The 13,300-nt window shown below is 41.6% G+C and overlaps 1 protein-coding gene across 1 annotated transcript in view; it reads right to left on the bottom strand.

The window, feature by feature from the left end:
- Positions 1 to 1,038: 1,038 nt before the first annotated feature.
- Positions 1,039 to 13,300, bottom strand: part of lhpp (phospholysine phosphohistidine inorganic pyrophosphate phosphatase) — a 32,146-nt gene continuing 19,884 nt past the window's right edge. The window contains exon 7 of the mRNA XM_074662503.1: positions 1,039 to 4,083. Within this exon, the coding sequence (XP_074518604.1) occupies positions 3,990 to 4,083 (94 nt within the window). The 3' untranslated portion in view covers positions 1,039 to 3,989. The remainder of the gene's footprint in view (positions 4,084 to 13,300) is intronic.

Below are 13,300 nucleotides of genomic sequence, written 5' to 3'. Positions count from 1 at the left end.
ACTGTTTGGTCTGTTTACAGCCATGGTAGCAGCCTTGTCATGCTGTGCTAAGCTATAATGGTACAAGCTGAAGTTAGCTTAGGAAGCTTCTGCTCATAACAGTCAAATTATCTCCTAAAGTTTTTTTTAAGTCCATCCCCTCCTCATGAATGAGAGTCATTAATGTACAATGATCAGGATCAACATGTGTGACCCAGACAGTCCCACAGTATTTAGCCATGACCTGGTTACTGAGATAATTTTCCATTTTAGCATACGGCTAAAAAGCTGAACCCCTGATTATTTCTCATCTTCATTTTCCACATCATTTACTGATTAAAACTGTGTAATGTGATACAACTGGAGATAATAGTATCATGACGACTGAGGGAAAAGTCTCAGACATAATTGTGTTAACTTGGGAACAAGTGCACCTGTAATGTAAGGGAAACTGAACACTGAACAGAGTAATGTGCTCATAACCTCCAACTGGAAACTATCCACAACAACAGCTTCAGTCAGTCAGGGCTTTGACAGTATATTAAGTCTGTCAATACTGTCCTGTGTCAGTGAGGTCATACATGCCCAGACATGTCTCCTGAAATGAGGTCAGCTCTATTATTTGAAAGGTAATCTTGCTTAACAGTCTGCGGTCACACAGAGGGATCAATGTGCTTCTCACAGAGAGGAATATCTCTGTTTACATCCAGTGACAGCCAGCAGAGGTGAACTGCTGCTAATTTGTAACTTGTGTGAAACGGGTGGATGACCTCGTCTAGCCTTAGAAGTGTGGTAATCAACGAGCTAGCTCTGTGTGTTTTTGTGTTTGACACTTAGTGATGGTGAAGCTGCCAAAAGGAGTCGTTAAAAACTGTGGCCTTCATCCCTCATAGTTACTGCACACAAATAACCCGGTTAAAGCCAAGTGAATTCATTTGAGAGGAGTCAATCCATGTTTAATAGCTGCATACAAGGCCAACAGACAGTTTAATGGACAAAACAGAGATTCAAACAATGTGTAAGCTGTTAGGAAAGTGGACACCAGCTGCCAGTACTTCCCTGTATACATTAATATTTATTCTCCAATCTGAAACAGGAGTGGTACAACCAGCTCAGGCACAGTTTCATAATACTTCTCAGCTTTTCATTACCTTTAATTGCCCAATAACATTCAAGCTTGTGTCAGCTAATGGTGAAGTGAACCAGAAAGACCTCAATGAATCACTTGGCAATGGGCTTTTGTTCTTGATGAATCTGTTTGGAGCACTGAAACCTCGGGGGCAGCGATGGGGAATCGTTTGTTTTACGCCCTACTTCCAGAGGCCCCAACGATCCAGCTGGCAAACTAAAGCCCGATAACCAATTTTTTCCCCCTCATCATCTTATTTAACCCCACTGTGAAGGCCAGAGTGAATGCATGACTAATGAGCGGCAATTAACCATGCAAGAATGACAGAGCAGTCCCAGCAGAGGCCGCTTACAGTCAGGTAAATAAAGATAAGCAGCTTAGGATTTGTGATTCTGCGCTCTGATGATGAAGAGAATGATTCATTTTTGTTTACGGAGGGGAAACATGAGCTTGAGCACCAGTGTAATTCATCACACTCGGCAGGGTTCTGCATTTATCATCACTCAGACCGGCTCACTTCCCATTTCCCAGCTATTAGTTTTTGTAAGACAAAGGCTGCTTGATATAAACTCCAGTGTAAATCTGAAACAGTGCTTAGAGACCTTGACCTCTTTCACAAAAAACTTGAAGTGCTCCAGCGAGGGGTTGGACGAAATGGCAAACAGAGGGAGATAAATGTTCTCAACACCTCTTAGAGTATCAGAGTACAAAAATAACTTTATTAATGTATTAGCAGCATTACAAACTAGCCATCACTTTTCAATCAATGATGTGCAATTTTTTATTTATGTAAACAGAGCGAGAGACAACATCATTACCTTATTGCAGGCTCGTTAATTAAATCAATTAGTGTGTTACACAAGCTACGGTTGTTACATCAGAGTGGAAAGCTAAAAGGCTGCTACAGAAATACTGCTGTGTCTATAGGCGCTGTATAAATGTATGAATATCTGAAGATTATTTACGATCTAACCACTTAGTGATTTATTATAAGTCACAATGAAAAGTAGACCTGGGGTGGGAGCGCTGGACCTGATGTCCGTATAAATCACTTGCTACTGATATATCTGAGTTAATAATAGAAATTTGCTAACACAAAAAGACAATTTAAAAGAACTGAAACAGCAACAGAAATTTTTCATATTTATTTTGGCAAGAAAGTAAGAGACACCACGTATTCCCTTTTTCTCGGAACACCGTCAACCTGTAAAAATTAATGCTATGGATTTATTTAATGCTAATGTTAGCTGAGTTTTTAAAAAAATGACATTTTTGGGTGTATTTCATTGAATGACAGAACAGCAGAAGAGAGACAAATGATGTAAAAACAGTCTCTTAAAAGGGCTTACAGTCCATCAGTAAACAAGAAACTGGTTTTATTGCAATTTTAAGCTGTTAGCTGCTGTATAGAATTAGCAAGCACAAGCACGGTTAGCTATGAGGTTGTATGACGTTAACAATAGATATTGCAGAAAGGCAACAAACGGTTAGCTAGCAACCTGTTAAGAATATTCTTAGCTACTGTCTATAATCAGCTAACAGTCTTGCAGTTAGCCAGGGAGCTGTAAAATGTTATGATACCTTCTGTCTTAAAGTAGCTTACAGCCTAGCAGTTAGCTAGGAAGCTGTGTGATGTTAACTGTAGCTATAGTCTAAAAACAGCTAACAGTCTAATAGTTGTACAGCTAGTTGTTTGAGCTATCAATAGCTGCTGTCCTTGAGCATTAAACTGTCTTGAGTTAGCAAAGGAGTTGCTTAATTGTAACTTTAGCTGCCCACAATAAGTAGCTAACACTAGAACAGCTAGCAGTTAGCAAGGAAGTTGTTAAATTGAAAAGTGTTAGCAATCGTATGAAAGAAGCTAACAGTCTAACAGTTAACTAGGAGCTGGTTTGATGCAAATATTAGCCGTGTTAGTTGTTGGATAGATTTAGCAAGCAGTATCACAGTAAGCTACGAAGTTGTATGATGTAAGCAAGATGCTGATGAATCTGTAAAAGCTATTGTTAGTTGCTGTTTATAAGCAGCTAACAGTCAAGCAGTTGGCTGGGAAACTGTATGATGTTAACTGTAGCTGTAGTGTAAATCCAGCTAGCACTGTAACAGTTATATGGCTAGTTGTTTAAGCTTTCAGTAGCTGTTGTTAATTAGCTTAGAAAAGTCTTAAGTTAGCTGAGGAGTTGCTTCATTGCAGCATTAGCTTTTCAAAATAAGTAGCTAACAGTTGAACAGCTAGGTTGCTTTTCAGTTGCTGATCCATCTGGAGGCTAAAAATCATGATTAACCATCCCTGGTGTTCAAATGAACTTCATTCCACAGCTGAGCAGGTCATCATCTCTTTGACTGAGATTTCCACCTTGAACATGACGTCAGAGGCTATCGTGGGAATGTGATGAACAGTACATTCCTACTCTGATGACAAGCTGCTTTCATACGCGCTATCTCTACAAAGAATACAACCATCTCATAGAGTGCTTGAGCACACAGAAGTACCCTGCCTTTTTAACCGTCAGTCAGCAGCTGGTTACAGGAGCATTCATGTCAGCTCCAGGTATCTTATCTATGTCACTCATGTACTAAAAAAAATGCACGTTGTTGCTGCTGTAAAGCCTCCCAGACTATCTCTTGTACACCTGGGTTATAGTTCTGCAAATTGATTTGTTATGCACTTTGTGGAGCACCAGATGGGTGGGTGTTTCCCATATTTGACAGTATAATGAGTTGACAGTTACAGGATATGCACTCTATGGGGGGTATTTTCAGTTTATACTGCTTTGAACACCCTTCCCGCTGGAAACAGCACTACAGAGCTATATTAAAATCCTATTGTGCATCTTCCTGTGTCAGTTCAGGAGAGTTTGTAGTGTCCAGAGCTTTTTACTTAGATCCTTTGATTTAAGATCATGTCCACAGCCTGGGCCAGGTTGTCCACAGTGCCGTCTGCCGTCACTGTCGGGTGCCTCTCGTCGCTGGGCCTGAGGGAGGAGGAAAGAAAGCTTTACGGACCCACTCCTCATGAACAAGCAGGAACAAACAACTGCCACATACCAGTCGGTAAACAAGCAGCAGTAACAGTTTGATGCTATCAGATGAGTTAACAATGCTGAGTGCATGAACTGGAGCAGTCTCAGCAGAATCAGGAAAGCCAAAGCTTGAACAAAATCCAGCGCAAAAAAAACAGGCTGTCTCATGGGAGGTCAAGTGGAAAGTTTTGGTGATACATTGCCCCTGTGTCCTTAGAGCTCACTTGTGATCAACCGCGAGGTTTCACGGTGAGTTTTCTCTTTGCTTTGTTGAAGCCTTTACACTTACAGGTGACTGTGTTTGCATCTGCTTGCCAAAAGCCCCTGCAGGGAAGTGCATGCTTTCTGTCTCTGTCACGAGCTGTCAAACACCGCTCCAGACTATTCTAAGGCAACTGAAAAAGACCAACTGAGGACGTGGATGAGAGCTCCCATTTCCAAAAAGCTTAATTCCTCTAAATAGTTGTTAGAAAGAATTTGGTTTCCAGAAAAAAGAGCGAACAAATACCTGTCAGAAACTCTTTCAATGAAAATAATTAAAGGGGCTTGTTTCTCCTTTTCACTATAGCGTTCTCAATATCCTCAGTTTAGGCCATTCTGAAGATCTCGTTGAAACGCTCCGTTTGGAGAATGACCTCCAGTAACCTCGCAATGTCACAGCCCTTTGTGCTCTGATTGGTCAGTTCTATCAGAGGGGCGGAGGGGGTGGAGCCAGGGGGCTGTTTTTGCAGCATGGCAGTATTTACAAAATCGCCATATTGGATGGGGCAGACCAAACGAGTTTGCTGTTTGTCAAAACTTCACCGTAAGGCATTGATAGCACTAATAAAATGGCAGAGTGTAGGATACGTCCTTTTGTATTGGACCCTGAGTCAGACCCGGACGGTTCTGCAGCTCAGGAAGAAGAAAATCCACCTTGACACAGATCATCTCAGGACGCCTCAGTGAGGTGAGTCAAAGCGGTACTGTAACATGTATAGTTTATACTTGGAAATATAGGCAGACTTCACCAATAAACTATTTCTATAACAGGGCTCCATCCTGCTCCTTCACTTTTCTCTGTCTGTTTTATCCATCATGCTGAAAGTGTAGTCCAAAGATCGCCTCTACCGTCAGTTCCTCACTATGTTATTACCACAGCATTATAGTGGTCCAGGTTCACAGTGCATGTCAGAACAAGCATGCAAATATCACAGAGGCATCAAATCTCGTTCTAGGATATCAGAAAAATACTATATCTCATTTTTCAAAAATTCAGGGGGTGTAAGGTCTTGTTTTCAAAATTTATTATATTATATGTAAGTATTACATCAAGGATCAGCATGATATTTCCCCTGTAATAATTTGTCAGCTAAATTTGTTGTTTTGGCTTTGTTCTGGGAGCTCCCTGCCTTCCACATGCCTATGACAATGTGGAATGCCAAAGCAAGATGCGGGGAGAGCACACCAGAGATGTCCTGATACAGATTTTTTTTACTTCCGATCCAACCCAATTCAGGTCATTTTGTATGTTTTGCAGATACTGCTCAGATACTGATACCATTCTCTGATAAATCCTGTACTCTGATGTGTGATTCTGCGGTAAATGATGAATCATATTTATTGTTTTAAATTGAACCCTGTTGGTACCTCCTCGAGGAACACTCACTTAAGAAATGTTGCAGACGCTGTTTTACTATCATTGCTTTCCAAAGAGAAGTGGTCCCACACAGTGGACATGTTTGCTACATGGTTTGATTTACAGCAGCTGTAAAGTGTGACAGTGCAGAAAACATGTGAAAACTGGAACGCTCCAATCACGCAACAAAATCTGATACTATCTGATCCACCAAAATGCAAACATAAAAGCCAAGGCAGGGGGAGCAGCAGCAAAGACACACCAGATGGAGAATCGGTGACAATACCATACCACAAGCACATTAGCGTGTTAGCAATGAGGGGACATGGGCTACCTTTTTAAAAAAAAAAAAAGTAGAACACCATGTGTGCCGTCAGGATATTCAAGATGAATTGAATGCGACTATTTTATATTGAAGTATGAGTTGGTTTGGTATATGACGCTACATGAGCTGTTTTGCTAGTAGCATACACATTAAATTGGTAGGAAAATAAAAACAAAGGTTAAATAAAGGTTAGCATGTTAAGATGCTAAACAGAGATTATGAACAAGGTGCAGCTGACATTATTTAATTAAATGTCACCCTGTGTAGCCATTATTTCCAAACATGGCAACGTGTCACTTGACTTATGAGGACCATTTAAGCTTAGGTATGCCGGTTTTTAGGGCTTTTGTGCCTCTGCATGTGAATATTCATGAGTGACCATGGGAAAATTGAGACAAAGGTCACAGGCCAGCTGAGCAGCATCATCATTTTGTCTAAACTGGGCTTCCTAAACGCTGGAAAATGTGTAGAAGGCGTAGGTCAGCCTTGCCCATGTCCCCCTGGCTGCTGCTCTTATTTGGCTCAAGTCCCAGCGAAGGATGCAGATACGTCTGTTTAATCAGCTGGTAGGGGAAATGTGATCCATTTGGCGTGGCCCCAGACCCCGGCCGGCATGCATGACCCTTTTCCTCCTCATCACATCAAAAGACTGTGAAGCCCACTTCATTTATCTGCAGGCCATTTATGAAGGGGTGCTTATAGATCCAGCCCCCTCTTCTCCCTTCCCTCGACCGGGCTCTGTGTGCTGCCTCTGTTCCCTCAGTCACACGGCTGGAGCTCCAGATGGGGAGGCTTTGTCTGGCCCCGGGTGTGCGGCACACACCGCCATTAATCCTGCCCTCTGAGAGCCTGCAGAGCACCGTGGCAAATATTTGTGAACCGCCCAAGTGTAGCGTCAGAAAGAAGAGGCCTGTGGGGGGGCTGCCGAGGAGAGGTGTTGAATACTGAGGCTGCGGTGAATACGGAGAAGCGGTGCCATGTGTTTACTGATGTCTGTCAGCCACTAGTGCTTGGGTTATGTGAGCCGCTTCACTAATGGTCTGGGTGTTATGTCTCCTGTGCTGGATTACTCCCACACCCTTCTCTGCCCTGGGACTGATTGAGTTCACACACGCACATTCAGTCGCAAACACACTAGTAACTAAGTCACATGGGTCTAACGTTTCAAGCACTGAAGCCAAAAGCATTGACTGCACCGTCTCTCCAACCTCATGCTCCTTTAAATCTCCGGTGGCCTTTTGCCTTTCAGATATGCATGCATGCATGTGTGTATTCATTTTGCAGCTTTCCTCCGTCGCCATGAATAATAAAGGAGTAACCAGGTCAATGTGACCATGCAAAATTCAGCACAACGCAGCTAGTGTTACTGATGAGGTAATGTGCGGCACACTGCGCGTCCTTCAGGTCAATGCAATATCAATACACGTGAAAGAAAGGTCTGGTGTCTGAGTTAGATGGACTGTGTGGCCTTCATGTAGGTGAGGTAAACTATGATGTAGAAGGTGGGACACAGCTGAGTGTTTAGTTTAACACAGCTGCCACCATGATGCAAAACTCTATCAGAGAATGAGTTAATGATCACAGAGTTTGGTGAGAATATGGACAAATAACTGCAGGAGAAGAATTTGGATGGGTTTGAAAAACAGTTTAATCATTAGTTTACCATTAGACCACATGAACCCAACCTTTAGTGGAACTGGTTGAAATAAATATGTTCTCAGGTGAAATGTTGTAGATTCGGTCTACTGTGCAGGTTTTCAGAGCACTACATGTTCCTGAAATCCCTGGATCTGTCTGTAAAGCGCTCAGAATGTCCTGTTCTAAGATTTGAACAAGATCTTCAGGAGACTGAAGACATGATGATTTCACAACACAAGGATCTCCAAACTACTTCAAGAGACTGAAGGGTGGGCCTCAAACACCAAAACCAGCCTCAAGAAAGCTGGCCAATCAGAGAGAAGGGGGTTTGTGGAGCAGGGGGCCTTAAAGATACGGTATAAAAAATCTTGAATGTCTCCAAAAGAGGATGAAATCAGGGTTTTCTAAAACACCAGTTGGAGAAAAAAAGGTAGATTTTTTTAAGCAGTAAATCAAAGAAAGCTACCATAGGGTGTCAGAGGGTCAGTATTTAAGCCTAAAGAAAAGCATAACAGCCCCTCTAACTTCACTCTGACCTCAACAGCTGATCTGATCTAGGGTCACCAAAGGAAAGGGGCGAAGAGTTACAAATGCTCAACATCCAGTGTACGCTCGAAGTGTACCCACTTGGTTTTGGGTGGGGCTTAAATCCAGTTCGAAGCAGCATAGCCCAGACTAGTGTCCATGTTGGTACATTGGCGAAAAGTTACAAATGAGTCACTTGATCACGATTACCATGGAGATCAGGTTAGCTTGTGGCAGTGTGCTCACTTTTGAAACTCACCGTAAAACTTACTTTTACAGGTACTGACCAAAAGCTGTCTGTGGACCGAGTACTGATTCATGTAAAATCAAACCATATGTAAACGCATCCTTGTGACCATGAGGGAGTAGAAGAGAAGGCGATTTTCCATGCTGGGCATGAATACAGCATTACAAGTTTATATATTGAGAAATAAACATGTTACACTGAAAAACTCTAAAATTTGATTATCAAACAATTGAATATTTTTTACCATATAAACACACACAAAAGTACAGAAAATTGGTACCATTGAGTACTGATATTCATTGTCAGGTACTAGGTATTGGTATCATGTCATATCAAATGTAAAAGGTGCCAACCCATATATAAAACCAAATCAAACCAAATCTTTTTCCAGTCAACAAAACGTCCACCACATCAGTCACCAAGCAATCTGTGTTGTGTGTGTGTTTCCATGAGCTTTAGAACAAGTACATACTGGACTCATATAATCTCTAACAGCAGCCAGGACATGACAGTGGATTAAACAGTAATGTAAACTGGACACAGGAACATGGGTATCATGTATACGCTGCACAGGCAACACAAGATTACTGTGGCTTAGAGTGTCATACAGACTCAAATATAACATGATGCTCAGCTCTGTAAAAGCCATGGATGCATTTTTATAAGGACAAACAGTGGCTGCATCATTGAAAGAGGATCATAAAGAAAGTGTGGTTAAAAGTCAGACAGAGACGAGGTTTGATACAGGAATGGCAGGAAGGGTAGCTGACCGTGAGGTAAAAGGTTTGACAACCTTCCTATCAGTTAATGCTTAACAGGCTAGCACATACACAACAACACAAGTGTGCACACAAGGAAGCAAAACTGTCACATACACCAGATTTCGATTTACACTTCTCTTAACCTCTCCACCTGTGCTGAGCGTGCATTTCGGCTGACACCGTGCAGATAGGGCAGATAACAGAGACATGGGGGCAGAGATGAGACGCCCAACCTGAGCCAACAGAAAACGACATCCAGAGCAATGTTTACGTGTGCAGGTGAGGACTTGCTGAGCAACTGTTATGTAGGAAACAAAATGTCAGACAGAAGAGCTGTGAATAAAGAATAACTTTATCAATCAAGCACATCTAAAAACACAAGTTCTCAAAATCACAAATTTATAAAACAGTTCAAAAGAGTCAAACCAGTAACCATGGCCTCTGTACATGGGGCGCACCTCTGTTTTAGCATATAGCCAGCCACTCACTAAACATTAGACATCTGATGCAGATTAAGTCTACATCAAGTCTGTTGGTCTAAGACCCCACTTGGACATCTATAAATATTCAAATTAGGTCCACTACTTAGACGTCTAACCAAGACCCCACTTGGATGTCAATATGCAGTTCAACACTTGAACATCAGCATTTTTGGACGTCATGTGGACTTTGGAGCAGCAGTGAGTGAAAGAGACCGACGTTCAAAGGAGTTCCATTAAATGTTGTTTTTGAAAGTCTAGTTTTGGTTTCCTGAGGAGCAAACTGTAACTCCAGATGACGTCTTTTTCCTGACGTCTAGTGAACGTCCATTTATGATGTTCCCAGAACCTCCTCACTGCAGATGTTCAAAGGACGTCCTTTCAGTGTCAAAGTTTAAACATTAGTTTTGATTAAAAGTAATTTTTTGATTGTTTAAATTTACTGTTTCCCATTCTAAAACCATGATGTGTTTTCCTGTAGCTTCATTTGGTGTGACATGCTGAGAAAATTAAATGAAATTACAGGAAAATGAACCAGTACAGCTAACTTCTGAAATTGGACTACAGTTATGAAAAGAAACTAGAAATAGGATTAAAAATAATAAGAATGCCTGAAATGGCCACAATGGCATCAGTAGCAACAGTAGATCAGTTGGTTGGGACTTTGCTTTTGAACTGGAGGGACACTAGCCACGGTTACATGAGGAGTTTTTCGTCTTTCCGAATGGAATCTTTCCGAATGACTTTTCCAAAAACACTAGTATTCATGGAAAGGAATATTCCAATCTCTGGTCTACACGCGCCGCTATAATCAAACAGAATAGTCAATGGGGAATGTGCAAACAAACGTAAACATCACAAGATTTATCAAAGCTGGAGGACGAGTTTGTTTATCATGGTGTTGCAATACTCTGTATTGCGAGTTTTTCGTCCGTCCAGTCTTGAAATTATGTTCATTTCTTTCAAAGTTTGGAACAAAAACTTTCCGCAGCAGTCCAGTGCTGACGGCTCACCGCCATTTTTAAAGTTGAAGAACGTCTCTAGTTGCGCTGAAAGAACACACCCAGACAACTTTCCGTTTGGGTGGATACATGATACATCAATCGGTTTGGGGAAAGGAATATTCCACCCCTGTAAAACCGATTAAATGTCCATTCCGACTGGCACTTTTCTTTTGGAATGAAGTGTATACAAAGGTTAAATTCTTTCCGTTTGAGCAAATAAACCGAATGCAAGCGGAATATTTGGGTCCATGTATACGTGGCTACTGATTCAATGCCTAGCATGGATAAAGATTGATTGTTTTCATCTTCTGGAGTAACAATCTGCACTACCAGAAGACCAAAGTTAGACCTCCAAAAAATGGCGTGGCAAGGAAGTCTCTTTGCTCAGTGGGCATAGTCTAGATATCCCTGTCATGTCATTGCCTCCATCTACAGTTCCTGTCTCTCTATAAAGCTATCCTTACAAAATGAAAACAACAAGCCCCAAAATATTCCAAGAGTATTAATAATTATGACTTTTTGGGGATTGCAGGTTTTCATGATGTAAAAATCGTCTGCCTCAATTAAAACTAAACTGCTAACACTTTGAGTGTTTTGTAATGGGTGCTGTCACCTGGCCCTGCTGCCAGAAATCACCTTTGTGAGGGCCACGAAAACTGGCCGAGTGATGGAAAAACACTTAGGCCAGCTCACTGTGTCAAAGGGTATTTTTCATACCAGACAAGCGGAGGCACGGTTAGTCAAAACATGTCCTTTTCTCACTAAAAAGCAGACTGTATAGCCCAAACCCCAAGGAGAGCAGGATAACTATAGCCTTTATGTTCAGCCAAGCCTTGTGGGTGACATAAGATACTAATGCAAGACAAAGCTCTCTCCCCGGCCCCGTGGGTGGGAAGGTTTCTTTCTTTCTGCGTGTGTTTTTGCTGCTCTGTGACGTTGCAGGAGTCTCGGCCTTGGGGGTGAGAATGTGATCACAGTTTGACTCTGCTATAAATAAAAAGGTCATGGGAGAGATTTATAGAGCATAAAGGTTCTTTAAAAATGAAAGAGTTCTTCCTGGATTTATCATCATTTTATGTTTATCTCTTTTACCTTATACTAACAAATTTGCAATGAGCCACAGCTTTAATACAAAACAGCTGCAACCTCTCATGACAAACAGCCCAACTGAAGAGAGGAAACCACCATGATTCGTGTGTGTTATGGCAACAGACATGACAGATGCTGAGCACATCCTCTGCTCAGTTTGTGGCCACGCAGCAGCCGTTATCACTTCACCGTACCGAGGCTGCATAATGTTGTGTCATGATGGGCAAACAGCTGCAGTATGGTTTCACACCTAACACAGATTAACGGTTCTTTCCACGCGAGACGGACACAAAGGGGATTCCCTGGTCGCTGCCTGAAGAGCCACTTGATTTTTTCCATCCTGTAGCTCTGAAAACCTGTAGTATGTTTGTGTGTGTGTGTGTGTGTGTGTGTGTGTGTGAGAAAGAGAGAATCCTGAACTGTTGAAAACCACCCACTGGAAAGTTTCTGCCCTCAACCACAAAAATATCTGAGGCTAAACAAACAGGACCTAAACAATGAACCTTCACTTTCTGTCTCTGTGAATCTGAAAGAACAGTGCTCATGTGTTGGTACACTTTTAAAAAAAAATGTTGTTCCCAATCAGATTTTATTTTTTAGATGCGGTTGTATTTTTAGAAGCCAAAGATTCATTTTCGAAAACTTATCTAAAAATCAAGCACCAGACACTTGAGACAAAGGTTTTATTGTAGCTCCCCTAGCCTTAGCAGATGAACTAAAGTGCCCCTACATGGAGTGGAAATCTTTCTAAGAATAATTCTTAAACTGGTCCAAAACTCCAGTTTCAACACCAGCACTATGTTTCTCTGGTAAATTGCACTTGAAGGATTGCATTTTGTTGTCGTTGAAGTTACAGGTTTCAGTACTTTTAGCGAGCTATCTAAACAGGAAAACACTAAAGCTGTTGATTTTGTTCTTTCAGTTTTTAAACTGCCAGCAGTAGAGAGTGGAAATTTTCCATTCAAGCGACTTTTCAATTGCTTAAAGTTCAACACTTGTACTATGTTTTCTAAACTCCGTGCCAACTTTTCTTTTGCTTGTTTTGCAGTTAGCACTCATTTCTCACTTATTACTTCTGAGCAAACCATTGAATGTGATATGGTCTGTTTTGTTTACCTCCTTAGCTTTATTTTATTGAGGGTTATTTTGGTGGTTAAATTCAGTCTGGGCGATTTTATAAAAAAATCCTAAATTTTCCTGTTTTTGTTCAGCTTGTTCTACAGACCATTAACATTTATAATAAATCGCCACACTGGCATTATTCTGATGTACCTATCTGTCAGGATGTTGAGCATGCACCCCGCATGCGTCATGATGCAGCTCAAAACAGAAAACATGCTCTGACCGCCTGTGCCGCGCTCTCGGACGGAAAATGCTGAAGCGTAAAAGCACTTTTACAGACGAACTGCAGAAAGTGTCCCTCTTTTCATCGTGGTCGTGTACTGTCTTCAAAGCTTGAACTGATGTGTCAGGTGCAAATAAA

Source organism: Halichoeres trimaculatus, unplaced genomic scaffold (assembly GCF_033239565.1).
Source record: "Halichoeres trimaculatus isolate MK-OKI-2021-1 unplaced genomic scaffold, fHalTri1.1 fHalTri1_scaffold_23, whole genome shotgun sequence".
Classification (NCBI taxonomy): Eukaryota; Metazoa; Chordata; class Actinopteri; order Labriformes; family Labridae; genus Halichoeres; species Halichoeres trimaculatus.
Note: the sequence above shows the minus strand (reverse complement) of the source record. Positions and strands in the feature narration are given on the sequence as shown.